Raw genomic sequence first — 27,052 nt, forward strand, 5'->3', positions numbered from 1 at the left:
CTTGGATAAAGTCGAGAACCAGTATTTTGGTTAAAATTGACAAGAGGAAGTTTGATTATATATGATATAATTGGACTGGTTAATTATATATGATATAATTGACTAAATATATGAGATACATTATTTTGGAGGAAATTAGATATAAATATGATTTATACAAGTAGAGGAGAAATTAATATAGTAGATATGTGATATCAAACTATCGGGTAAAAATGTAATATGATTATATTTATTAATTATTTAATTGGTTAATTATATGATAATTGGCCTAAAATTTCTCTCGGACATGCGTTAGTGGGAGCGGCCGTGTCGGTTATTGTAACCGAAGAATAAAATGAAATTTTATTTCATTTTGCAAGAGTTCGAAAAGTTCGAAAAATTTGGCATCGGTGTGGAAACGTAAACGATCGCATAAGTCGAGAGCCCATACGATAGTCGCTTTACGCCTAAACGACCGCACACCTCGCGCCTAAACGATCGCACACTAGTTCCTAAACGATTGCTTAGCTTTCCTCGATCGCATAGTGTGCTGTGTTTTTCTAAACGATCGTCTACTTTTTACTAAACGACCGCTTAGTAAAACTACACGATCGTGTAGCTTCTTCTAAACGATAAGCATTTAGCTATACGATAGCTTCCTTTTCTCTCCCACTTGTTTATCGTCTACACGATTAGTTCTTCCTCCTACCTCTACCCAACTCACCAAAGACCACACTTTGGATTCTCACTCCGAGAATACCAAGGGCTCCGTTTTGGTGGTGTCGTCCCCGCTGCGTTCACTTGTTCGTGATAGTTCGTGTTGCTGCTGTTGGTGTAGACGATCGTGCTGCTGCAGACGACTTGGTTGTTGGACGATAGAGATCGCGTAGAGGTCTTTCACTGCATCAGAGTTCATCATTTGAAGAGCGTCTTCAACTAGTATGAGAACTCTTTCCCTTATTCTTTATTGATCAAAGCATATCGTTAATTTTTGTTTGTTTGCATAACTGTATGTTAGAATATATATGTTGTATTTCGATCACGGTGAAATCGGAAAGATCCAAATGCGCTCATGGATGCTCTTCGTTAAGAGATCCTTCAATTGGTATTAGAGCCAGGTTCTGATATTCCAATTTCATTGTTGCAATGAATTACATATACATTCTTGGTTGGTGCATGTCTGCTCTGATTAATTGTTAAATTGCTGTGGATGTGCGGATTAATGGATGTTTTCATGGGTGTTAGCCTCGGTTTGATTTAATTCTTTTACATTTGCGGTTGTTTGTAAAGGCCTCTGCGTTTTTGGGCATTTATAATCGTTATCGAGTCTGTAATTCAAAGTCTGTTCAAGTTTTGAGTTGTTCATGAAGAAGATCGGAGCAAACATTGCAGTTCTTCGAGGAAGGAGATGATCAAGGGTTGATCATGTCGTGTAGACGATGGGTAAGCGATCGCTGAGTATCGGGTCGTGTAGACGACATGATGCTCACATATCGTTTAACGAGCGAGCGCTCTAGACAATCGTTTAGGTCAGCAAGCTTCATCGCTTAGTAACTGACTAAACGATCGCTTAGTATCACAAGGTAAATCGTTTACCCGTCGCCGCGTTAAGCGATCGCATAGACGATCAGGCTTCGCAGCCTCGTAGTCGTCTACACGATCATTTAGGTTATGTGTCTTATGTCTAGTGTGCGTTGGGCGATCGTCTATCTTCGACGTTTACTACACGATGGAGTCTTTCTGGTACTTTAAGACCTGGTTTTCCTGTGAACTGGTTCGCTCAATGAAAAATGTAATAGATAGGGTTATTTCATTCCGGTTTTTGTAAAGGCTCATCCCAGTCCATTAATCCTTTAGTAATTATATGCGATGTATAGTTTTTATATGTCATATGGTATGAACATATAGTAAATCCCACCTTAGGTTATGCATTGGTCATGCATCATCTCTTTATTGTAATTATTATAATTTAGAGAAGCATGATTTAATTATGTAAGATCATGCTCATGCATCATATAATATAAGAATTATATTTATGCATGCATAAAAAGCATTGACATGCATCATCTTTATATTATAATTGTTATAGTATAAGGGTGAATGATAGCATGTTTGCTTGGTTATTACTCTTTATATAAAAGTTATGTATAGTAATGACCGGATAATACATGAAGCATGACACATAGGTTATTTTATAATTGTTATAAACACCTCGTGTGCAATGTTTTTTAGTTGTTTCTTTTTAAAAGTTAAAGAGAAACTAGAACTAAAAGAAATAAGAAAGACATGCATGCTCATTTAGGTATAATTCATGGTATTAAAATGTTTAAAACTTGGATCACATAGACCTAAGATCACGATTCTAAAATGATTAGCAACCCTAAGGCTTTAATCTTTTGATCAGTTTAATAGAATTAAATTGGCTAATAAAAGGTTAAAGTGTAGCAAATCTATCTATAAGGGACCTTTTGTCTAAGGTGGGTTCTGTCTAGGTTGGGGTATTTAAGTTGACCGAAACGTAACACCCCTACCTGAGAACTTACCTGAAAAAGTAAATTAGATAGATTTGATCCATGCATGCAAGTTAAGGACAGTCCCTTAAAGTGTTTAAACGTGACTATTTGAACTTGTTCATATTTCAAAGACAAATGTTGTTTATGAGCAGAGTTTAAAAAGACGACTTAGACTAAAATCAGTAGCTGGATTGTCTAAGTTAATGAACCCTAGGTAGAACATTCAGTGGGAGGTATTTGAGGCATAAGATGCTTCACTTAAACCTTTCACGTTTCTTCTAAATAGTCCACACTGTGAGATCTACCCTCGGCCTTAAGGCACCTTTGACGTGTCCCCCTAATAGATGGTATTTGGTTAGGTCAGTATAAAGGTGGATGGAGAGAGTGTTCATAGTAAGTGGGAGCGGGAAGTGCGATAGCATATCCCTTGGTCTCCCTCGTTAGGTTGAATAAAGTTATTGCCCATCGTCTCGAGGCACCCTAGGAGTGTCCCCCTAAAGGGTGGTAGTTTTACGTGTCTCTTTATTTGATCTCCTGTAAGAGGATAAGGTAACTTAGTCTCTTGTCATAATCTGCTTCTTCCCTACGGTGGACTCATTAGGGCGGGACTCTGGCATCGAACACCAAGCTTCACCTTAACTACATACAAGGTACCTATGAAAGCCCTGACCATGGTGGACGCATGCACTCGAAACACAAAAGTCAAGCAAAAGATGCCCATTTCTTCTTTTAAGCAGAATAAGATTATAAGCTATGCTATATTAAGCTGAATTGTTTAAGATTTCGGATTTGGAACTACAGCCTCAGCCTGGGAAGAGACTTAAGAATTTGGATTTGAACAAGAAACTACGTCCCCATCGGCTTTAGGAAGGGCCTTAGCTTTAGCTTCAAGATCTCAGTTTGCACCAAGGTTGGCGAATTACTACGATCTATAGATTCCCATCGATAGACAATCCCAACCAGAATAGAAGCGAGTCGCTTCCGGTTTGGCTTGTAGTCGTTGTCTTTTAGCTTATGTAGTGGTCGACCTTTCTACACGTGCGCGCTCGGCAGAATGCCCCCTTGGTTCTGCATGAAGCCAAGCCAATACATATGATAGGTGAAGGAAAGACCTCCATTTCATAGCGCCTGGGGAACGCAAGTTTGATCGAGGATTGGAGAGGAGAGGTGGAAGAAAAGGCTCGGGATGGATTTAGGAGTCTTTGTGCGAGCCGTATGCGGTGAGAGTCGCACGTACGGTAACGAGGGGGGTTCGCGTCTATACGTGTAGTGTGGTGGTTGGGCCTCGAGGGGTCACACTTACGCGAAATTGTTAAAGGTTAACAGTTCTAGACCGAAAAATGGTCTGTTAAGTTCAGTTCCAAAAGTTGGTTCTGTCTAATGATTGAGAATGTCTCATCCTAGCGAAGGGGCATTTTATCACCCCACCGGTGACGTTTGTCCTGTCTTACTGGGGCATCATTGCAAAATAGAAGTCTTTCACTTAGGATACTTAAAACTATTTTGCAAAACTGTTTGGTTTAAAAGTGGTTTAGCAAAATCTAATAAATTTTTGTTCGTATTTTCAGTAACAACTTTTTCAAAATGGCAACAACCACATTGGCTTTATTAAGCGTCGAAAAACTAACTGGCGATAATTTTGCAACAAGGAAACACATGATCATGACGATCCTAATCATTGAGGATCTCATGTTCGCTCTCACGGAGGCCTATCCTTCTATTCCAACTCCAAATGTTGCTCGAAATGTTTGGGAGGCATACGAGCGATGGACAAGGGCGAATGAGAAGGACCGAGATTACATCTTGGCAAGTCTTTCTGAAGTCTTGGCCAAGAAATATGAGCCTATGGTCTCAGCGCGTGAGATCATGGAGTCCCTGCGGGGGATGTTTGGACAACCGACTGAACAACTTATGCATGAGGCTCTTAAATATATATTCAAATCCAAAATAGAAGAAGGCATCTCTGTTCGTGAACACGTGCTTAACATGATGGTCCACTTTAATGTGGCAGAGTTCAAGTTGCAGACCTACCAATCTTTACTGAAAAGTAAGGAGAGGAAGAAGGGTGGAACAAATGTTACTTCATCCTCCATGACGTTCCATAGAGGTTCGACCTCAGGAACGAAGTTTGCACCTTCTACTTCTAACTCTGTAAAGGGGAAGAAGAAGAAGGGTGGTAAGGGAAAAGGGAAGGCGCCTGCTAACCCACCGTCTGTCGCCCCAAGTAGGCGTCTACCAATTAAAAAAAGAAAGTGTTTCCACTGCAACCAAGATAGACACTGAAAGAGGAATTGTCCTTGGTATCTGAAAGAGAAGAGAGCAGCCAAGGCTAGGGCCAAGACCGATAAAGGTAAATATAATTTACTAGTTCTTGAAGCTTGTTTAGTGGAGAATGATGATTCAGCCTGGATAATTGATTCAGACGCCACTAGCCACATTTGTTCTTCTTTTCATGGGATTAGATCTTGGCGACAGTTAGAGGCTGGTAAGATGACGATGCGAGTAGGCATCGAACACGTCATCTCAACTGTGGCAGTGGGAAGGCTCCAGTTAGCTTTACAAAATAGGTTTCTTGTTTTGAATGATGTATATATTATTCCTGAACTAAAGAGGAACCTCATTTCCATAAAGTGTTTATTGCATTGTAAATATACTATCTCTTTTAATGTGGATAAAGCGTTTATTCATAAAGATGATGTTTTTATTTGTACTGCAAATCTGAAATCGAATTTATATGTGCTAAGACAGTTAGCCATTAATTCCCTCAATAATACTGAATTGTTTAGAATTGCCGTAACTCAATCAAAATGTTTACGTATTTCTCCAAAAGAAAATGCCAAACTTTGGAATCTATGTTTAGGGCACATCAATCTCAATAGGATTGAGAGATTGGTGAAGAATGGACTTCTAAGTGAGTTAGAAGAAAATTCTTTACCAGTGTTCGAGTCTTGCCTTGAAGGTAAGATGACTAAACGACCTTTTATTGGAAAAGGTTATAGAGCCAAAGATCCTCTTGAGTTAGTACATTATGACCTTTGTGGTACTATGAGTGTGCGAGCTCGAGGTGGCTATGAGTACTTTATCAGTTTTACTGATGATTACTCCAAATACGGGTATGTTTATCTTATGCAACGAAAGTTTGAATTCTTTGAAAAGTTCAAAGAGTTCCAAGCTGAAGTTGAAAACGCATTGGATAGACGGATTAAAATACTTCAATCGAATCGAGGTGGAGAGTTTTTGGACTCAGCATTCCAGGACTATTTTGATAGAACATGGAATCGTTTCTTAACTCTCTGCGCCTAAATGATCGCACACCTCGCGCCTAAATGATTGCACGTTAGTTCCTAAACGATCGCATAGTATGCCATATTTTCTAAAAGATCGTCTACCTTTTACTAAACAATCGCTTAGTAAAACCTACACGATCGTGTAGCTTTTTCTAAACGATAAACATTTAGCTATACGATAGCTTCCTTTTCTCTCCCACTTGCTTATCGTCTACACGATTAGTTCTTCCTCCTACCTCTACCAAACTCGAAAGACCACACTTTGGATTCTTACTCAGAGAATACCAAGGGCTCCATTTTGGTGGTGTCGTCCCCGCTGCATTCACTTGTTTGTGATAGTTCATGTTGCTGTCGTTCATGTAGACGATCGTGCTGCAGTAGACGACTTGCTTGCTGGGCGATAGAGATCGCGTAGAGGTCTTCCGCTGCATCATAGTTTATCACTTGAAGAACGTCCTCAACTGGTATGAGAACTCTTTCCCTTATTCTTTATTGTTCAAAGCATGTCGTTAATTACTATTTGTTTGCATAATTGTGTGTTAGAATGTATATGTTGTATTTCGGTCACGGTAAAATCAGAAAGATCTGAATGCGCTCATGGATGCTCTTCGTTAAGAGATCCTTCAATACTCATTATCTTTACTAGTGATCCATGTAAGATTCACTACCTTTATCGTTGCAGATACGGTTAATGTAAGAGAATTATGAATCTATCACTGTTATTGTTACCTTAATGAAAATAAGATCGTGAAGCATGGAAACTATGAGAAAAAGGGTCGAGTTGAAAATGGAGGGAATGAAATGAGTTTGTTATTATAAATCGGGCCTAAAATGTCAATCCAAACATGAGTTTTGGATTACATTCCATTCTAAATCTATCTCGTTCCAGCAAAACAAAATAGGCCTAAATATAACGGTAATGCTAAGAAGATATTGCAAACTAAACAACTTTAAGGGTTGACCAGATAAATGGCAAAATAATTTTAAAATTATGAAAATGGCAAATTTGGATAAATAATAAAAAAGCACCAATATAAAAATGTCAAAAATACCTTTCATACAAAGAAAAATCTCCAACACTAAAATATTGAAGTCGGAGAGTTTCTAACTAATTCAAAAAAAGATGAAATACACTATAACTAAACTAAATACAATGATTAACAAAGCAACCTGCCATACATCAATTCCAAAGCTACCTGATCTGATTGTTACTCAAACCAACGCATTAATGCAAAATACCAAAAAATCTTCTCAAGAGTAAAATTTTTTTTAACCCACACCAAACGAAATAAGGGATTTCAAGTTTTCTCACCCAACATTAATTCACACCGGAAGCATGAATAAGCGAACCCATTGCTAATCGCCCGACCAACCATAAAATCCCTCTTTTCAAACCACCTATAGCTACAAATTTCTGCAAACCCTCAAGATAATGCCTTCCATTGCTGAAAACCCAACAAATACATTGGAGAAACCCTTACATTGTCATAAGGTAACTGGCTCTAAACATTGGACGAAACTTTAACCGTCTAATGTATACTCTTCTCTAACACTCGATTATACTTCTAGAGGATATTGAAACTGATAGTGCTACAAGTGAATCCGAAACTGATCTTTTTGCAAGCGGAAGCACGATTCCAACCAATCTCTATTTGTAGAAGAAGGAAATCAACAATACCACAACATCTTCATATGTAAGGAACCAAACCAAACCTACCCTATTTTCTTTCGGTCACGCACTGTAATTTCCTCTATACATTGTTTCCACCATTAGAGTTAGGAAATAATTTCTGAAGAAAATCTTTGGATATTATATATAGGTATGAGTAATTTTTTTTCATAAATATATACAAATTTAGCAAATTGTTTTAAATTAATATTTTATTTAAAATATTTAAGCAAAACGATAAAATCTTTGATATACAAAATATATCCCTACTTAGGATTCCGAAACAGAAATAGAAGAATAATTGTTTAGCAACATTTTTTTAGCTAATAACTTTAAAAATAAGGAATAAAGTTATATNCTAAAAGGAACAAGGGTCCTTGAAAGATTGAGGGCTGCTAGAATAACTGATAGGAAAAAATCGGCACACAAAAAACCAATAATTCTCACCAGTGAAGATGAGATATATTACTAATCTCTACTTCCAATGATTCTATAGGAACAACCTAAAAACATGTATACAACTGAAACCATTAGATACATAGGACATAAAAAATGTAAACGAAGCAATAAATGAATTTGAAGAGGAAATTTATGAGAACCTGAAAGATAAAGAGAGACTAGAAAAATCGATATGGTCATCAATAGGGATATGGATAGATAAGGATTAATACTAGCCAAACCAAAAGATGGAAATACACCTTTAGGTGAAAATTTTGAAACTAAACATCTCGAGTTTGTTAGTTATTAAGAAGTTTGGTTTGCGAAAGAACATGGTTTTGGAAAAATCTTTTTGTTATTTGTTTTGGAAGAATTACATGTGGATGTTTTTTAGAAAACATAATAGGACAAGCATTATAATGCTTGAAACTATATCTCTTTCAATCAGTTATTCTAATACAGGCTACTTTCTTTTAACTGCTAGTGATACAATGTAAATTTATGAGTTATCTTTAAAAACATACCGTATTTGTAACATTTGAGATCAGAAATAATTGAACATCAACAACACACTGTATTTGATTGATTATGGATAAACTGCTAATTTCCCATTTACATATATAAATTAAAGTATACTAACAACAATAATACTTAAATTCTAAAGTGCAACAATCGAAGTAAAGAAACTTAACCTCATTATACTAAATCGAGACCATATGTTGTGTAAAGATATCTTAATGTTTCGCAAATAATGTACTAAAAATCTTAAAAGTTTTAGATATTTCAAAATTAATAAATGTACATACCATTAAATATCAATAAATACAGTGTAAATCTAGAACATAACACAGGCAAAGTCCAACATGATAAATAGTGAATTTATTTATAAATATATAAATCGATTACAGTTACAAAGTAACAATAACAATTTCAAAATATAATATTCCAAAATGAATAATTGTACATATCGTTCAATGTCAGAACGTGACACATACAATCCAATAAGAAAAACAGTGAAGTTATTAGAAATGTATACAATGAGCCATAACAAAAACAGAAAAATTGAAACGATGGCATAGCAAAAATTGAAACAATGGCTAGTTACTCATGTGTAGAAAATACATACTTTTCTTGAGGTATTGATAAAATGAAGGGTACATAAAAAATATTAAAATGATATAATAATATAATAGGATGAAAATGAATAAAAGGTGATTTAAAAAAATAAAATGATAAAATTCAAATGAGATACATAGTTTGTTAGTTGGTAATATGTATAAAATAATAAGTAAAATCATAATAACAAAATATTTTAATCCGAATTTAAAATAAAAAATTAATAAGATAATGTAAAATCCAAAGATATATTATAAACTAAAATCAAAACGGTAATAAACAAATTAAAAATTAATTAATCCTTAATATATTCGAAAAGTGGATAAATCAAATAAAATATGATATGAACCCACCCTCTCAAATTTCAAATGAATGAAATTCTCGAATCCTTAGGTTGAAATCTTTGAATCGATGTCCCAATTTACAATATATTTCTAATGAAAATTGATATACAATATAGCATGCAATTATAATGTATCTAAAAAAGTTATCATCCAACAATACCAAGGACAATTTAGGAATTATAAAAATAGATATCATCTGCGCAACACACTTTTGAAAAAAATCTTGTTAGTTACATTTTTTTTTTTACAAAAATCCAAATAGAAATCCATTATGGTACCAACAATTCTGATTATAGATGGTAAGCGTGGCCTCGTATTAATTAATTAATTTAGCGACCAAAAGTAATTTCTATGTACAAACCAAAAATAGGCAAAATGATGCAAGAACAATGAGAATTAGGAAGCTTGCACTTAGCCTTCTAAGAATAAATAAGTTTATATGATGACGGTAATAGTTAAATTCAGAAACATTTCCTTTGTATTAAACCTCCATCGATCATTAGTCAAGATGAATTGGGTTAGATAGTTGGAATCTACATTTTGAAGTTCTAAACATCAAAAATCAAAATTCAGAAAAGATTGCGAGTTTTTGAAATAAAAACGTCTTGAGGAGATTGTGGGAACCTACGTTTGGAACACTGAAGAAGGTTATTGACATCATATTTCTTTTTTGGGGTGGGAGCGAATGTACATGTAAATTATATACAAAAAGAGCAAGAAGAAAGAGAGAAGATCCGCCTGTACAAGATATAGGGTGCTCAATTGGGGACGTCAATAAGTAAATAAGACCAATCACAACCAGGCTCCCCAGCCAGGAAACATGTGACACAAACGATCCGGGTCGATAGCATCCTGTATAAGCTGTTGGACCTGTTGTTATTTTGGTGGGGGGATCAAAGATATTACTATAGTGTCAGAAGACAAAGAACCAAAACAATGTGCAATAAAATAGGCATTTTCCCTCAACATCTTATCAAAACTATGCTGATGTTAATGCATTGTTGTTGAACAGAAATATGAAGTTACCTGTCCATGGACACTTCTCATTTCGCCATCTTCATATCCATCTAGTTTTTGTTTGACTCGCAACAGTGCACGTGCAGCATCCTTATTGCCTTCATATTCATCTTCTGAGCCTTCGAGACTAGTCTCCAAGTCATCATCAGTTTCCTATCAAATGTATACAGGTAAGCACTTGTTTAATGTTTAATGTGACACCCTTACGATAGCTATAAAGAATCAAAGAAGGAAATGGTCGTTTTTGTGAACCTTTCACTTAATTATACACTAAAAAAGAAGATCTCGTTCCTTTGTAAGACTAGTCTCAAGATCCAAATGATTTCTTACTATGACATGATTGAAGAAACATGACAATATGAACTACTACCACTTGTGCTTGTAGAAGTGTAGAAGACAATTTTATTGTAGAACTCAATCCAGTAAATGATAATAGGAGTGCGGTTGAAGATATCATTTTCAGAATTTTTGTCTAAGTGGCCACTGCTATGTTTAGCTATACTAGGATTTTTAGAATGTTTTTGGCTTATGCGTCATACTGCCTTGTTTAAAACATTGCTACATCCAACACATTTTACATTCTACTGTAGAACCCTACGGTCTAAACAATTCATGTAGTACCTTTTGACGCTGCAATGCCTTCAGAGGGGATAAAGCCCATTTATACAGAGGATCATGGATGAAAACCTGCACGGATTTTTTTTTTTTAATGTTCAAGGGGAAAAAAACTAGAAGTGCTGAACATTAATGTTTTTTTTCATGGTAAAAATGAATAAATACTTCAATGATGGTTAGCAGCGCCTCTTTATTTGTCCGCATAACAGAGAGAGTTTCTTCGCAACATCTTCTGAAAACCCCTTCCACCCCCGTAACACCCATGCCATCAATCACATCTCTTGTAAGCCTGAACGGAACCTAAGATAATTGATCAAAGCAACAAATGAAGAATGAAGATCATATTATATGTCAGTTGTTATGGTACAAAAGAAAAAAAAAAGCGGGATAAATTCTAGTAGCATAACATACTCGCTCAGGTGTCTTAAGCATCAAGCCTTGTTCAAAGGCAACTCCCAGATCAATGTGAACCACCTCAGCCGTAGCTTGATCAATTAAAATATTCATGGAATGTCGATCTCCTAAGCCAACAATATAACCAACCTGAACCATCGATTTTTTTTCAGAGTTTTGCAACCAAATTATTTTTCCACGGGCTCCAGAAGAACATCATACAAATCACATGTTCGAATATGATTTTTAACTAAATTTCCCTCCATATATTTTGCACCGATATTTAGTTTTTTCTTTTTGAAAAGGAAATAGTCTCTTCAATAAGATAATGAAGTGAGACAAAAGCTCAAAGTACAATATGACTACGAAGAGCAAGAAATCCTAGGGATCAACAGGTGCATCTAAGCATCCCAACTAGGTTGGGATGTCCTTTAGTACCCTCATCATCTTCAAACTACTGAAAATTGTACCTAGAACAGATCATACACCAAACCAACAAACCACAAGAACAAATACATCTAATTCCACAATCAACCAAACAAAATGCAATAAAAAAAATCTACTGTTGATTATTTCCTTTATTATGAAATTTTATTTTATACTTATTGTATTATATTTGCTGTATTTTATTCTTTCCTTATTTGTAATTATTTTATTCTTTCCTTATTTGTAATTAGGTATTTCTTCTATTTAAGAAACCCTTTCCTCCTAAGATTAATAACAGAAAAAATAATGTTCTTTTAGCATGGTATCAGAGCAACAAAATTTTTGAAACTCTAAAAACCCAATTTTTTTTTTTTTTTTCCTTTTTGAAACCCTAGAAAAAAAATCCAACCTTCTGTCGTCGTGATTTCGCAGTCTGCTGCCGCCGACCACCTTTTCCGCTGTCTGTTAGCTATAATTTTCCTAGTTGCTGGGAAGAAAGCCGCAGACTTCCACGTTTTCTGCCGCCGCTTCACTTCAGACTTGAGAGTAAAAAAAAAAAAAAAAAAAAAAAAAGAATGAAGACCATTCTTTCATCCGAGTCTATGGATATCCCAGATGGGGTCAAAATCAAGTGCATGCCAAGATCATCGAGGTTGAAGGTCCTCGTGGTAAGCTTGTTCGCAACTTTAACACCTTAATCTCCACTTTCAACTTATCACTGACGAGGCCACCGACAAGAAGAAGCTCCAGATTGAAGCCTGGTTTGGGTCTAGGAAGACATCCGCCGCTATTCGTACTGCTCTCAACCATGTTGAGAACCTTATTAGAGGTGTCACTAAGGGCTATCGTTAAAAGATGCGTTTCGTCTATTAGTAAACTTTCTAAGGATTGAAATTTCGTCCATGTTGGTAACTTCACCTCTATTGCAGGAAAATGAACTATTCCTTTGACTGCAAAACTTATATTACGTTCTGTCCTTCATGTTCCAAAATTAGCTTGTAACTTGTTGTCTATTAGTAAACTTTCTAAGGATGCTAATTGTCGTGTTATCTTTTGTGAAACTCATTGTATCTTTTAGGTTCAGGAATCGGGTGGAAAATTGATTTTTTTTTTTAACCAATTTGGTTAATGGAATTTAGACCTCAAAGGATTAATTTGAATTTTGGACTCATTATTTTAGGCTATGGTTAAATTTAATTTGGTAATTTATGTTTTAGGACTGATTCAAGTTTACTCAAAAGCTTTAAGGAGATTATTTATGTGAACCATTTTTGTAACCAAATTTGAGGTAAGTAATCTACATAGGTGATAAATTTAAGATTAAATATAAGGATTGTAAGACTGTTTGAATTGAGATGCATGATGATAAGTAAGCTCATCTTGATTATGTTTTGAAGCATGATGTGAGTACCAGCATGAACCAAGTTATTTTGTTATTATGATTTGCTAAATGAAAATTGAGCATGATGATATGTATTTGCATATTTGTGAGACTATGTTTTATGTTGCATGTTATGTTTATGATAGTCGTAGTTACCCCTACCCATAATTAGATACCCACTAGAGATGGTGATCTCCTTTGGGATTTCACCAAAGGTTCGTGTTTCTTTTAGGATTGACCAGAGGTGGTGATCTCCTACGAGACTTCACCAGAGGTTTGTGTTTCCTTCGGGATTCACCAGAGGTTTGTGCGTACACCTAATCTATGTTAGAGTAGGTTCAACTATTCACTAGTTAGCCATCCCATGGAAAGTAGAGGATCATGCACGTCCTACTTGAGAGTGGCATCTAGAGGACATAGATGCTTAGTCTGACCTCGTAGTGGGTTACTTACTGAGTATTTTATACTAATTCTTTTTCATGTTATTTTTCAGTTAAGGGTAAGAACAGGCCGATGAATGACAAGCAGAATCCGTGATCGAGCCACTGGGACCAGTCATATGCGTCCCATCATGTTTACAGGATTTTATGTTTTAAAATTTTAGTTTTGATGTTTGAACTTCAAGTTTTGAGTGTTTTTGCTTTTAAACTTTTTTAAAGAGAATTTTCTAGTTGGTTTTATGGTTTTATGGGTACCCTGCTAAATGGACTTCAGTTATTTAGTCTTAATAAAGATAATTATTTCATGCTATTTATTTGGTTTTGTTAAGTCATGAAAAGATGTCAATTTAAATTGTATTCATGCATGTCTATAGTAACGACCCAATTTAAGTTTTAGGAAGCCGCATCGTTACAAGGAATGCCTAAAAACCCAAGATAAGTTAAAATATGAGAATAGCTTCCACCAACATTTACTTGAGAAAGGGCATACAAAAAATAGGTGCCATAAATCTTCTCCATTAGCTAAACAAAGGGGGCAAATGGATGGAGATAAAAGAATGACTTTGTAACTTATGTTGGAGAGTGGCCAAGCAATTTAGAGAGCCAGAAATGATAATCCATACCATGATTCTTTTGGGGCATTTGGATCTCCATAGTGCTTAAAATAAAACTTTCTCAAGTGAAGATGAGGCATTTAAATGCTTGGACAAAGACTTAACCGTGTACTTACCCCAGGAGTCCAAGGACCAAATTCTAGAATCAGGAGTTTGGGGAAGTCTTTTGCCTTCCAAACTGCATAACAGTTGCTGAAACTCTGCACATTCCACATCTTTTAAAGCTCGACGAAAAGATAGAATCCAAGATAAAGTAACCATATCCCAATGAGCATTTATACAATCATCTGAGGTGGAAACAATTCGAAATAAATGAGGAAATGATGACTTGAAGGGCTGATCAAGGCACCAAGGGTCATGCGAGATGTTCATTCCATTCCCCAATTTAAAAGCTGCATAGCTATTAAAACTGCTCCATATTTTTGAAATTCCAATCCATGGGCTGCTCAAACTCAAAACATACTTTCCAGATGTGTGCCAATACTTTTATTGTAAAACTCTTAGGTTTGAGAAAAAATCAGAATGCTCTGTTTATTCACCAAAGATATGAATATATACAAGTGTACAAAGCATAGAAAAGGAAAATATTACAAAATATTTACAAGAATGGAAAACCCTGAATTATAACACTCCCCCTCAAGTTGGAGCATATATGTTAATCATGCCCAACTTGTTACATAGATAATCTATACGTCTTCCATCCAATACTTTCGTGAAGATATCTCCTAATTGTTCTCCAATCTTTACATATCCTGTAGATACCAACCCTTGTTGAATTTTCTCACGTACAAAATGGCAATCAACTTCAATATGTTTAGTCCTTTCATGAAATACTGGATTAGACGCAATATGAAGTGCTACTTGATTATCACACCACAACTTTGTCAGTGTGGTGATTTCAAATCCCAACTCAACAAGAAGTTCATATATCCAAATCAATTCACACACAAATTATGCCATTGCTCTATATTCTGATTTTGCACTTGAATGTGACACCACATTTTGCTTCTTACTCTTCCAAGAAATCAAATTACCACCAACAAAAACATGATACCCTGATGTTGATCTTCTGTCTTCTTTAGTTCCTGCCCAATCGGCATCTGAGAAACATTCAATATTAGTATGACCATAATCCTTATATAATAAACCACGCCTGGAAGCAGCCTTCAAATAACAAAGAATCTGTTCCAATGCAGCCCAATGATCAACTGTAGGGCATGACATGTACTGACTCACAATACTTACTGAATAGGTTATGACGGGTCGAGTCACTATAAGGTAATTAAGTTTTTCCACTAACCTCCTATATCTTTCAAGATCTTTTAGCAATTCTCCATCTTTTGTGAGCTGTAAGTTGGGCATCATTGGGGTACTACATGGCTTAGCCCCTAGCTTTCCTGTTTTAGTTAACAAGTCAAGTATATATTTTCTCTGTAATAATAGAATTCCTTTCTTGCTTCTTATTGCCTCAATTCCTAAGAAGTATTTCAACATGTCCTAATCTTTTGTATGGAATTGACTATGAAGAAAGGTCTTTAGAGACTGGATACCTAAAGCATCATCACCAGTAATCACAATATCATCCACATATACGACTAACAAGATGACACCACCCTCAGATCTCTTAAAAAAGACTGAATAATCTGACCTGCTCTTCCGCATTCCAAAGCTTTCAATCACCTGACTAAATTTACCAAACCAAGCTCGTGGGCTCTACTTTAATCCATACAAGGATTTACGAAGGCGACACACCGTTCCATTCTCCCCCGGTTGCTCCATATACACCTCTTCTTGAAGATCACCATGAAGAAATGCATTTTTAATATCAAGCTGATGTAAAGACCAATGATTGATTGAAGCTAATGAAATAAATAACCTCACAGATGCCATTTTTGCTACAGGAGAAAAAGTATCAGCATAGTCAACGCCATAAATTTGTGCATAGCCTTTCTCTACGAGGCGCGCTTTTAACTGAGCAACAGAACCATCAGGATTGACTTTAACTGCAAACACCCATTTGCAACCGATAGCCTTCTTTCCTGCAAGGAGAGAAACTAAATCCCAAGTACAATTATCATCTAAGGCAGTCATCTCCTCCACCATTGCGGCACACCAACCAGGATGAGACAAAGCCTCATGAACAGTTTGCGGGATGGATAGACTCTAAGGATGCAATGAATGAACACGTGGAAGGCGACAAATGGTTATATGAAACAAAAGAGGAAATAGGATGAGCACATGTACATTTACCTTTACGAAGAGCAATAGGAAGATCATCACCCGTTCTGAATCCAATAATGAAGAAGACTCTGGTACAAGGCATGGAACTGGAGAAGGTTGTCGTCGAATATAGACCTTAATGATGGAAGGAAGAGTAGAGGTAGCCACAGGTAGAGATGAATCAAGAAGAGGATCAAAAGGAGAAATAACTGTGTAGACAAGGAAATCATCCTTTAATTCCTTATGCTCCCCTTGACTTTTATTCAAAGAGAAAGACGGTGATGAAAAAAATGGGGTATGTTCAAAAAACGTGATATTAGGAGAGACTAAATATTTATTTAGACTAGGACAATTACACCGATACCCCTTTTGAACACGGGAATAATCAAGAAAAATACATTTTAAGGACTTTGGATCCAGTTTGGTGTGCTGAGGCCGAACATCTCGAAGAAAGCAGGTACAACCAAATATTTTGGGTGGAATGGAAAACAAATGTTGCTTGGGGCATAAAGTACGAAAAGATATCTCACCCTTAAGAATGGAAGAGGGCATGCGATTTATTAAGAAACAAGCTGTGGAAACAGCATCAACCCAAAAGGATTTTGAAACATGCATCTGAAACATCAAAGCTCTGGCTGTCTCAAGGAGATGACGATTCTTTCGTTCTGCAACCCATTTTGAGATGGAGTATCAACACAAGAAGATTGATGAAGAATGCCATGGACATCTAAATAAGACTTGAGTGTATGAGAGAAATATTCCTTAGCATTATCATTCCGTAGGATTTTAAGAGTACCACTAAACTGAGTTTGAATTTCAGCATGGAAGTTACGAAAATGAGAAAGTAACTCAGAACGACTTTTCATTAAATATAACCACATAACACGAGAATAGTCATCGACAAATGTAACAGGACATGGACCCCAAACATCAGAATGGACTAATTCAAAAGGAGCACTAGCTCGTTTATTGACTCGAGGAAAAAAAAGAGACAATAAGCAGCTGGATTCTATAAAAGTGGTAAATATTGATCGTCAATATTCAATAATCATGTTGTCTTATTTTTTTCCTTTTCCTTTGTAATGACTTTTTTTTTCTTCAAAAGAGGGAGAAATGATGTTAGATTTTGTAACCTAGTCCTTCGCACGGTTTCTCGTGTAAGTCTTTCTTTCATTGCCTGGTTGATCATTCTCCCGTTGGGGTGTCAGTTCTTTCGGTTCTTTGGAGGATTGAGATTCCTAGGAAGATTAAGTCCTTTACTTGACAGGTTTTTCATGGTCGCGCTAATACGTTGGATAGATTTGTGAAGAAGATGCCTTCGTTGGTTGGACTATATTCTCAAGTGTTGTGATTTTGCAAGTCTTCCTTTCATTTTTTTCTCAATAAAAGTGATTCTTTTTATCCAAAAAAAAAAAAAAAAAACTTCCTTTTATATGACAAAAACCTAGCTTATACATACTAGAATAAGATAGGATATTCCATTTCTCTTCAAATTAAGTTAAACTAGGCAATGTCGGGGCGAGAGCTCACCATTGAACTAGCAGCCACACTTCGAGTGTAAGCAAGCCTCTTCTCAAACCAATCAGCTGGTTGTAAGAACCTCTCCAAAAAAAAGTAATGCATGACGGGCCTGTATGAGTTCTATCAGCTTCAAATATCAGATAAATGGCAAAATCTATGGCTCCTAGTCAAAGAAAGAAAGCAAACCTGAAATTCTCAGAAACTTCCTGGAATGCTTTACGCTTGTCCTTCTCCTAATAGAACACAGAATCAATTTTAGAATAAAAATAGACTCTAAACAATCGCCTATATACAAACATCTATATGAATTTTAAACCTAAGACGGATATATTTGATCCAAATAAATATTACTAATTACTACCCCCCAAAAAATGCAGAAGGATAAATTTAATTATTTGTGGAAATGATTACGTTTTACATTTACCATGTAGAATTTTGAGATGATATCTTTTCAAATGTGACGAGTGTAATAACCCGAGTTTTCAGTAATTTTAAATGTGATTATCTTAAATTGATTGGACATGTATTTCTTTAATTTTGGTTTTAAGAGCCAAATTAAAGAAGATAATGAATTTAAATTGAGTTGTTTAGAGAAATTTGAATTTAATTCAAATGGATAGAATTGGGGTTTATTTTGGAATTTCTGATTTAATTAGAGAAAACATTGGAGAAAATCCAACGAACATTGAAGAAAAGAAACAAATGGGACCAAATCTGTCTTGCATAGGGGCATTCCAATTAGGGATTTTCTTTTCCTTGTTACCAAAAGTGTACTCTTTGCCAACATGTGGAGACAAATTTCTTATGAAAACAAAACATCATCCGCTTTTGGGTGAAGGTTAATTTGATATTATATCATCTAAAATAGCAAGGTCTACCCATTCATATGATTCATCTTTTGAGTAAAATCAGTTTCTGTCTCTTTCTTTATTTTCATCAAAGGATTTCACATTATCCTAGTTTTGATCCCCTCTGTGAACCTATGATATAAGATGTTCCCAAACCATTGAGAGTGATTTATATTCCTTATTAAATGAGCTCATAGCGAAATGGAATTGCTTCCAAGCCTGATCCACCCGTTGGAGTCCATAGGATAGACCACTATCTTTCCACTAATAAAAAGGTAGTTTATTAGTTTATCAAATATTCTATCACGCATAGGTTGTAAATATGAGCAACTGGGAAAGCTAATTATGATTGCTGAGAGAACTAGTATATGGGAATGTCAGGAAGTCAGAGTATGAGAGTTGGAAAGCACCGAGTATCATCTTAGATTGATACCACAATGTCATAGTTTTACATCCAACCACAACCAATTGTGGAGATCCTCATGTCCTAACACTCTTCCTCTATTGGACTTGTCGCGAGGATACAGTAACCAACTTGAGCCAATTGTTAAAAGGAAATTAGGGTTCATTCCTAATTTGTATTTTCCTTTTCTATTTCTTTCCTTTGTTGGATCTACTAGAGTCTATTTATTCTCCTATGTAAAAGGTCATTATGTACTCTAAATTACTTTGATTCATTCAATAATATACAAATTTAACATGATATCAAAGCATTAGATTTTGGTCATTAAATCCTAGTCGTCAAAATCCTGTTCTTTCTCTGCCTCCGTCGATCGACATAGACGGAGGCAAACCCATCGCCCTAGTATAGTTTTCCTGTCAGCGTCATCACAGCTCATTGCTGACCATAGCTCCACCAATCAATGAAACCCAGATCGGTTCCGTCTTCCACTTGCCCAAATCCGCGGTGTTTTCCTCTGCACTCCTAGGTCTGCCACCTAGGTCATTGACCACCAATTCGCCCAGCCATTCAGATTTGCTCAACGACCTCAGTTTTGTGCCCAACCTAGATTCATACCACCCTTGCCATATCCGGCCATCTGTGACCATACCTCAGCTCCATCTCTCTTAGATTTCATCTGCCGCCATCCTCTTTGCCCAATCCATGCCGTTCGCCGCCACTCACACAATGTCATCGTCTGCGCTGCCTTTAGTCTCTCGCTGGTGAGCCATTAGTTGAAGGTTGACGCCGACCCAGTGTTTTCTCTTCTCGCATGCACGGTTTAGCCATCAAATCTGGTGGCATTGGGCCTGTCCATCCAGATCCGTGCATCGTTAACCGAGTACACACTCAAAGTTTGTTCGTCCGTTCCAGATCCGTTCAAGCCCATTCATCCGTTGACTTGAGTTCCAACCCGAATCTCTCTGTTCCGCTGTATGTGGGTCTAGGTTCATGGGTTTCTCAGTTCAAATCTTAGTTTAGAAATTGCATGCCAAGATCTAGTGACCATGGAGTTTCTCTATTCAAACGTCCATCGACCTTCACAACCAAAGATCCGCCGCTACTTGTTCATGGTGTCTCAGTTCTGCCTAGATCTCCTTGCAGTCATGGGCTTAGGTAGTGGCTATTTTCTTCAATGTGTTTTGCGTGGAAACTTGGTTTGGTCCAGTCTATATGTTTTGGTTCGATTAATTCCACTTGGTTCGGTTTAGTTTATATGTTTTGGTTCAGTTAATACCGCTTGGTCTAGTTCAGTTAAAAAATCTAGTTTGGTTCATTTTGATTTGGTTTGGTTCAATTACTTTGGTTTGGTTCTGATTAGTTAAATCTAGCCTAGTTCGGCTTGGTTCAGTCAATGCGGTTCAGTTTACTTCAGTCAAATTGGTTTCAGATTGGTTCAGTTTAATTAGTTTGGTTTAAGTTGGTCCGATTTGGTTTATTTGCAATTATGGCAAATCTCCTTTTGCACAAAGGTCTTTATTCCATTTTCAATTCGGCTGTTTATGGTTTTTGTTGAAGATCTATGTGAGGATCTTTGTTCTAGCCCAAAAGTTCTTGTTCGTTCTTTGTAGGTTTTGTTATAGATCTCTATATGAGAATCTATGTTTCTAGCCCAAAAGATTCTTGGTTTGTCGGTTTTAGCCTAGAATTTCTTCGTGGGTTCTTCGGAAGTTATCTTTGTAAACTCAAGTTGTTCGTCAATCTACTACCTTGAGTTTGAGGAAGGTGTTAAAAGGAAATTAGGGTTTATTCCTAATTTGTATTTTCCATATTAATATTTTCCTTTTCTATTTCTTTTCTTTGTTGGGTCTACTAGAGTCTATTTATTCTCCTATGTAAAAGGTCATTATGTACACTGAATTACTTTGATTTATTCAATAATATACAAATTTAATAAACTCTATACAATGGCAATGACAATCTTGCACATTCACTAAAACGTCACACCAATCACATAAAGCTGCAACTCCTTTGCTTATTTTGAGTTGGCCTTTGCTTGTGCTTGCAACTCATTTGCTTTCACTAAAAGCATCCCAATAAGGCATGTTGCCCCATGTGCATACCCTGTCTTAAGCAACTAAGGATCATCTAGCCTTTCTTCCCAAATTAGACATCCAACATAACCCAAGGCCAAAATGCGATCAACGCTTCATGACTTGCTTAGTCCCATACGAAATTCAGTCCGTCTTATCTTAGCTGATGATTGAAATTTCCATTAAAGCACCATCACTTCACTGCCCCATTAGCTAAAAATTTGGGTTGTTTGAATACAGTTGCTTGTATTGGGACCATGCCTATGTCAAATTCTATCCATCCAGCCTCATTGGAGGTGTTACCACCATAACCCTTAATATATTCTAAGGCAACGACCCAACACTTGACAGGTGTCATATAAATTATCTATGGTGTTACCACCTAGCAAAGCCTTATGTTTTAAAGGATGGTTGCTATCATTGCTTTGCTAATGAATACGGGGAAGCACCACTTTCCTTCAATAGATGGGAAAGCTCCACTTCTCCCAAGAATCCGGAGTCATTTTTCCAAAGTTCTTTAAACATGTTTCTCTCAGTTGCCCTTGTATGCTTATTCACAGTTTTGAGGCTCAGTCCAATTCATTGGAGCATTGCACTCCAACATCGATTTTTCTTTTCTCCTATAAATTTTAAATATGTTCTTCAATTATTGACATCAATCATAGTGAAAATCACTTGCCTGGTGGGATTCACTTTGTTGGCAACGTGATCCTCCATCTTGGCTTATCATTTTGTAGTACTTGACATCATGTTTAAGGCTTACTTGTCCCAGCCTCACAACACATGCTTTGAGTCAGATTGTAAAAGGTTGTGTTGAAAGCCTTGTACCGTGCTTGTTCATATTTTTTTTTTCTCTAGTACGATTGCTTCTTTTAAATGCAACAGCGTTGCAGCCATGCTCCTTACTTATAGTCTTTGTTTTAGGGCAGAACAATGTCTTACCTCATCTAAAAAGAACATCCGTGCAATTATAAAATGCAATTTTATCTATACTTGAAAGTGTTTGTCACTTAAATATTATAGAAAGAGGATAGAGAAGGTATGGCAAAATAAATATATTAAAGAGAATGAGATCAGTGCTATAGCACAAATAAAGGAACAAGGATAGTGTACTTGCTTTTGCCATGTAATCTCTGCATTCAAGAAATGACCAATCTCCTATTCTGTAGCGGCCATGAGCTCCTCCATTTCTGGTGCTGGAATATTTTTGAGGCTTTAATACTAGAAAAACCAATCCCACGGATGAATAAACACCACGGAAATTTACTAACCTTCCTATAAGATATTCTCCGAGAGGAATAGTTCCATCAACCCATTCAAGAATACCAGCACTTGGAGTAAAGGGAACGACCTAATGGATAAAAAAACTCAATATGCACCAAAGTAAAAGACATCCATTTTACCAAATTTAAAAAATTATTGGATTATTTACATGCTGAAACAAATATATTATACTTCTATAAGATTCCACATTGCAGATTCTAAGAACAAATTCAAAATTTTGTAAGATCAATTTAAAAAAAAAAACTGAGAAATATAATCTATTAGCAAGTTACAGTTCATTCTTGATATAGGTGTGTACAAAGAAAGTTCAGTCCGCTCAACATAGCTCAACCGTTAGAGGCATTATATGATGGGCTAAAATGTTAGAGGTAAATTAGGGTAATATGGTCAAATCCTTAATTGATAAGGATTAAGATTGGTTTCCATGATTGATTAGAATTAAGATTAGTTTTCTTGGTTTATTAGGATTAGAATTAGTTTCTATGATTAATTAGGATTAGGATTAGTTTCTTTGATTAATTATGATTAGGATTAATTTGGTTTCCAATTCTCTATAAATAGAGAGATTGTCTTCTTGTATTGACAACTTTTGATTCATAATAAAGACTTCTTTGGATTCTTGGAGAGAATTCTTCTTTTATCTCTTTAGGCTACATCAAAAACATTCATTACTTCATGATGAATTCTCAAATCATTGGTTTGCAACAACCACATTTAGTCAATAACACCAAATTTTTTAAAGCTTGGGCAGATGGGACAACCCAGGCATTGACCAGAACAGATCCCAAAGAAAGAAAAGTAAAAGATCCCAAACACTGGTTTGTAGTATTAAGATGACAGAAGCTATTAATAATCGGCTTGCTAAAATGTCAATTTCAAAGAAAGAAAAGTGAAAGATCCCAAAGCTTAAGAGGTTGTTTGGGGCGCTAACTTGGTTCTTATAGTCTGTGTTTGGGATGCAAACTACGTTAGTCTGGGTTATAATAAGCTTGTGTTTGGGGGTATACTATTTTAGTCTGGGTTACAAATGAAAATGATGAGAGAGGATGGTCAAAAAATAGTAAATACTTTAGACAGCAAGGTTTTTAAATAGTTTTACAATAGCTAAGTGTGAGTTGTAATATTTGGAAACTTCAACTATCATAATGGGAGGCCCAAACATTGAGTGGGCTAAATAGCCCACCTCACCCCGTGTAAGTTGGGGGCTTAAAAACCCCTAAGAATGTGAGACAGAAACCTCAAACCATTTCATCCAAATTCTCCAAAAGTTATAAAGAACATTGATTATATGAAAGAAAAGAAGTGGAAATAGTTTTTAAATATATATATGTTGATTATTTCCTTGTTTAATAATATCTTCATTGTATTTATTTTGTAATACTTGTTGTATTTATTTTTTCTTTATTTGTAATGGGTATTTCTTGTATTTAAGAAATCATTTCTTTCAAGTGGAAATATACAGAAACTACATTTTTACACAATATATCCACACAAAAGAAAAAAAAAAAACTATTCTACTTTTAAATAAACTTCTATGCTTAAAGAAAATATAACTTCATCTTCTAATTTTCTGAAGCTAGGGTAAAATGTCCAATGCTGTTGAGGAAAATTTAGAACTATACCTTGTGATGTATCAATTATCCAAGACTATCATAAAAATTCATTACTCAAATAACAAAATCCAATCGGTCCATTTATACAGGCTAACCACTAATCAAATACTAACTAACTATCCTAATCAACTAGCTTTTGGTTAGAAGTTTGTTTAGAAAGAATTAGATGGCAAAGTTAATTGTCAACCATAGATAACAAATAACCATATCTACATAAATCACCTTGTATGTCCGTATTCCTAATCTCCGCCTTTTTGCGTCCTGATGGTTTTGGAGAAACGTGTTGACTAATCCAAAAAATTGTTCCATAACCTGCAAATGATAAAAGGTCTTACTTAGAATCCCATGTCACATAGATAACAAATCAAATTTCATGGGAAAAAAAAAAAAAAAAAAAAAAAAAAAAAAAAAAAAAAAAAAGAACGCACATGGGGCAATACAAAAGATAAAAAGGGAGGCCTAGTTCAAAAAGGGACAATACAAAAGATAAAAAGGAAAAGTCAGGGTCAAAAGGAGGTAAAACAAAATAGTCTACACCCTCTCATCATTCCTAGTATTTACTATTTTTTGACCATCCTCTCTCAATTTTTTTCCGTGTGGTGCATTATAGAAAACTATATATATAAGTCTAGTCTACACCCTCTCATAAAACAACTCTGCGGGGAGAGGAAACTTTTTGTCATGAAGGTAAGATCTAAGAAGTATGGACATGGACTCAAGACACATGAGCAAACACATGACTATAGCACATGGAATTTTCTAGAATACTAGGAAAGATCATGACAAGCATTTAGATGTTTATGCACAGTTCTCATACAAAATGTATTTTGAATTGAAGTACCATATACAATAAATGCACAGAAGAATTTGCAACACATGCAGAGTTGTATTGGGTGGAATTGTGTCCTCGTATAGACTTCACAATTTAGCATCAAAATTTGCAACATTTGCAGAGTAGAATTTAATTAGTTCCATATTTTCACCATGCAGTGCAGCAACCCAAGGCAAGAGCCACTAAAGCAGAATCAAATAAACATATTTTCGAATGAATTGAATAATGTTCGAAGATCAAAGTTCCAGTAGATCTTGGTAACATAGGGATCTTGCTTTTAGAATGAGTCTTGCATTGAAAAGGTCATCTTGCTAACACCAATTACTTTGAGGATCTTATCAGAGACTCATGGACCTCCACTCCTCAACATTGGGAACATGCTTTTAGAAGGAACCCCTTGATTGAGGTGGCCTTGGAGTAAGCTTCTATTTCCATCTCACTGGCTTCTACTTTGACTCGACTGACAAAAAAGGGCTTGGAAGAGAGTAGTGTTTTGAAGGCCCCTTCGGGCACTAGGGGTTTGGCGCTGCTTGGAAGAAGGCATGCGCTCTGTGAAGCCATAAGGCCCAAAGCCATGGGCCTTAGGGCTTTTTTCATAAACCCTAAATGCAAAAAATCCTATGTTTAGGGTTTTTTTTTTTTTTTTTTTTTTTTTTTTTTTTTTTTTTTTTTTTAAAAAAAATATATAATGCAGCACAAAAAAAAAATCCTATCTTTCTTTTGTGCCTTGCACCAAGCCCCAAAAGATTTTTTTTCCTTATATATATAAAAAACAAGAAATGACACATTTCATTAAGAAAATGAAAAAAGAATTTGGATACAAACTCCAAAAGGAGCCAAAGGAAACAAGGCTGAGAAAAAGCAACAAAGAACCAAAAAACAGAAAAAAGCAATAAGGTGGACATACAACATATAGTTGAAACTAAAAGGGGACAATGACACCCGCCCAACTACAATATATATCATGAATAGAGAACCCTACAAACTTAGAACCTGAATTACATATTCACCATTTTTGGCAAAATGCCAAAGGAGTTTGATCTCCCCCTTCTCCTCAATGCTCAAAGAGCTATGAAACAGATATGCCAAAAGATAAACACAGACTCCTTACCTTAGCCTGTTTATCGCCCTATTCCAACTAACGGAATCATCCTAAGTGCCCGCGAAATCAAACACACTCACCCACGGTTAACTTTTTTTACTCCTCACCAATTACATCATTTGGTACGTACTCTCTCACTTTCACCATGAGAAAGATTTTAAATGAGCTGAATTAGATTTGTCACCAATTTAGGGTTTACACTTTTCTTTCCCTTTTCTCTGATTCTTTAGGAGGTTGTTCAGGAAAGTGTAAACTCTATCAACAAGCTTCACAGAATGCTTAGTTTAGGATGCATGTAGAGAGCCCAATCCACTATTTGTGTATGCCCTAGCCTAGTCAACCACCCAAAAACAGCCAACTTACAGATTAAGTTTTCTAGCCTTTTTCCCTACCTCACTCGCCCTCCGTAATCCCATCTATGATTTTTGTGCTTAGATGCCAAAGGTGCCTTCCTTCTGCAGCAAGCCAGTGGTGATCAGCGCAGCAGCAAACTGGGGCCAAGTCCAGTGCATTTGGGGTTCTCATGTAACACACTCTCTTGTCTCACTCTAATCAAACTAACAGACTTAACCAATAAACAGACAGGAATATTGATGTAAGAAGAATAAGGGTTAATTGGGTAATTAGGCAATATTCTAGGTTAATTCCCTTTTTACCCCCCACTTGTAATAAAACTCTATAAATAGGAACATTCCCCTCTTGCATGAAACACATTATCATTCTAATGAAAGATCCACAAGCTTGGTTCTTGGAGGATTACTCCTTGAGGCTACTTAGGCAACATCAAACATTTATTTGATTGATTCAATTTTGAAAAATGGTTTTGGTTGGCTCAATTCCTGTTGAACCCTTGCGCATTATTTATTGGATAATAATCTATGGGTAGCAAATTTGAACACTGACGAATTAAAAATTCAAGTTCTTA

The 27,052-nt window shown here is 35.9% G+C and overlaps 1 protein-coding gene across 4 annotated transcripts in view; it reads right to left on the reverse strand.

Moving 5' to 3' along the window:
- Nucleotides 1-9,798: 9,798 nt before the first annotated feature.
- Nucleotides 9,799-27,052, reverse strand: part of LOC120070992 (serine/threonine-protein kinase ATM) — a 145,571-nt gene continuing 128,317 nt past the window's right edge. For 3 of the 4 annotated variants that reach the window (XM_039022968.1, XM_039022969.1, XM_039022967.1), the window contains exons 70-79: nt 24,416-24,505; nt 22,568-22,647; nt 22,414-22,492; nt 18,160-18,206; nt 17,983-18,082; nt 11,390-11,521; nt 11,144-11,278; nt 10,985-11,050; nt 10,373-10,516; nt 9,799-10,216 (exon numbers count right to left, since the gene is read on the reverse strand). In XM_039022968.1, the coding sequence (XP_038878896.1) occupies nt 10,139-10,216; nt 10,373-10,516; nt 10,985-11,050; nt 11,144-11,278; nt 11,390-11,521; nt 17,983-18,082; nt 18,160-18,206; nt 22,414-22,492; nt 22,568-22,647; nt 24,416-24,505 (951 nt within the window). In that variant the 3' untranslated portion in view covers nt 9,799-10,138. Of the gene's footprint in view, nt 10,217-10,372; nt 10,517-10,984; nt 11,051-11,143; nt 11,279-11,389; nt 11,522-12,206; nt 12,337-17,982; nt 18,083-18,159; nt 18,207-22,413; nt 22,493-22,567; nt 22,648-24,415; nt 24,506-27,052 lie in introns of those variants that run through there. The other variant, XR_005480101.1, reaches the window with a different exon arrangement.

Source organism: Benincasa hispida, chromosome 2 (assembly GCF_009727055.1).
Source record: "Benincasa hispida cultivar B227 chromosome 2, ASM972705v1, whole genome shotgun sequence".
Taxonomy (NCBI): domain Eukaryota; kingdom Viridiplantae; phylum Streptophyta; class Magnoliopsida; order Cucurbitales; family Cucurbitaceae; genus Benincasa; species Benincasa hispida.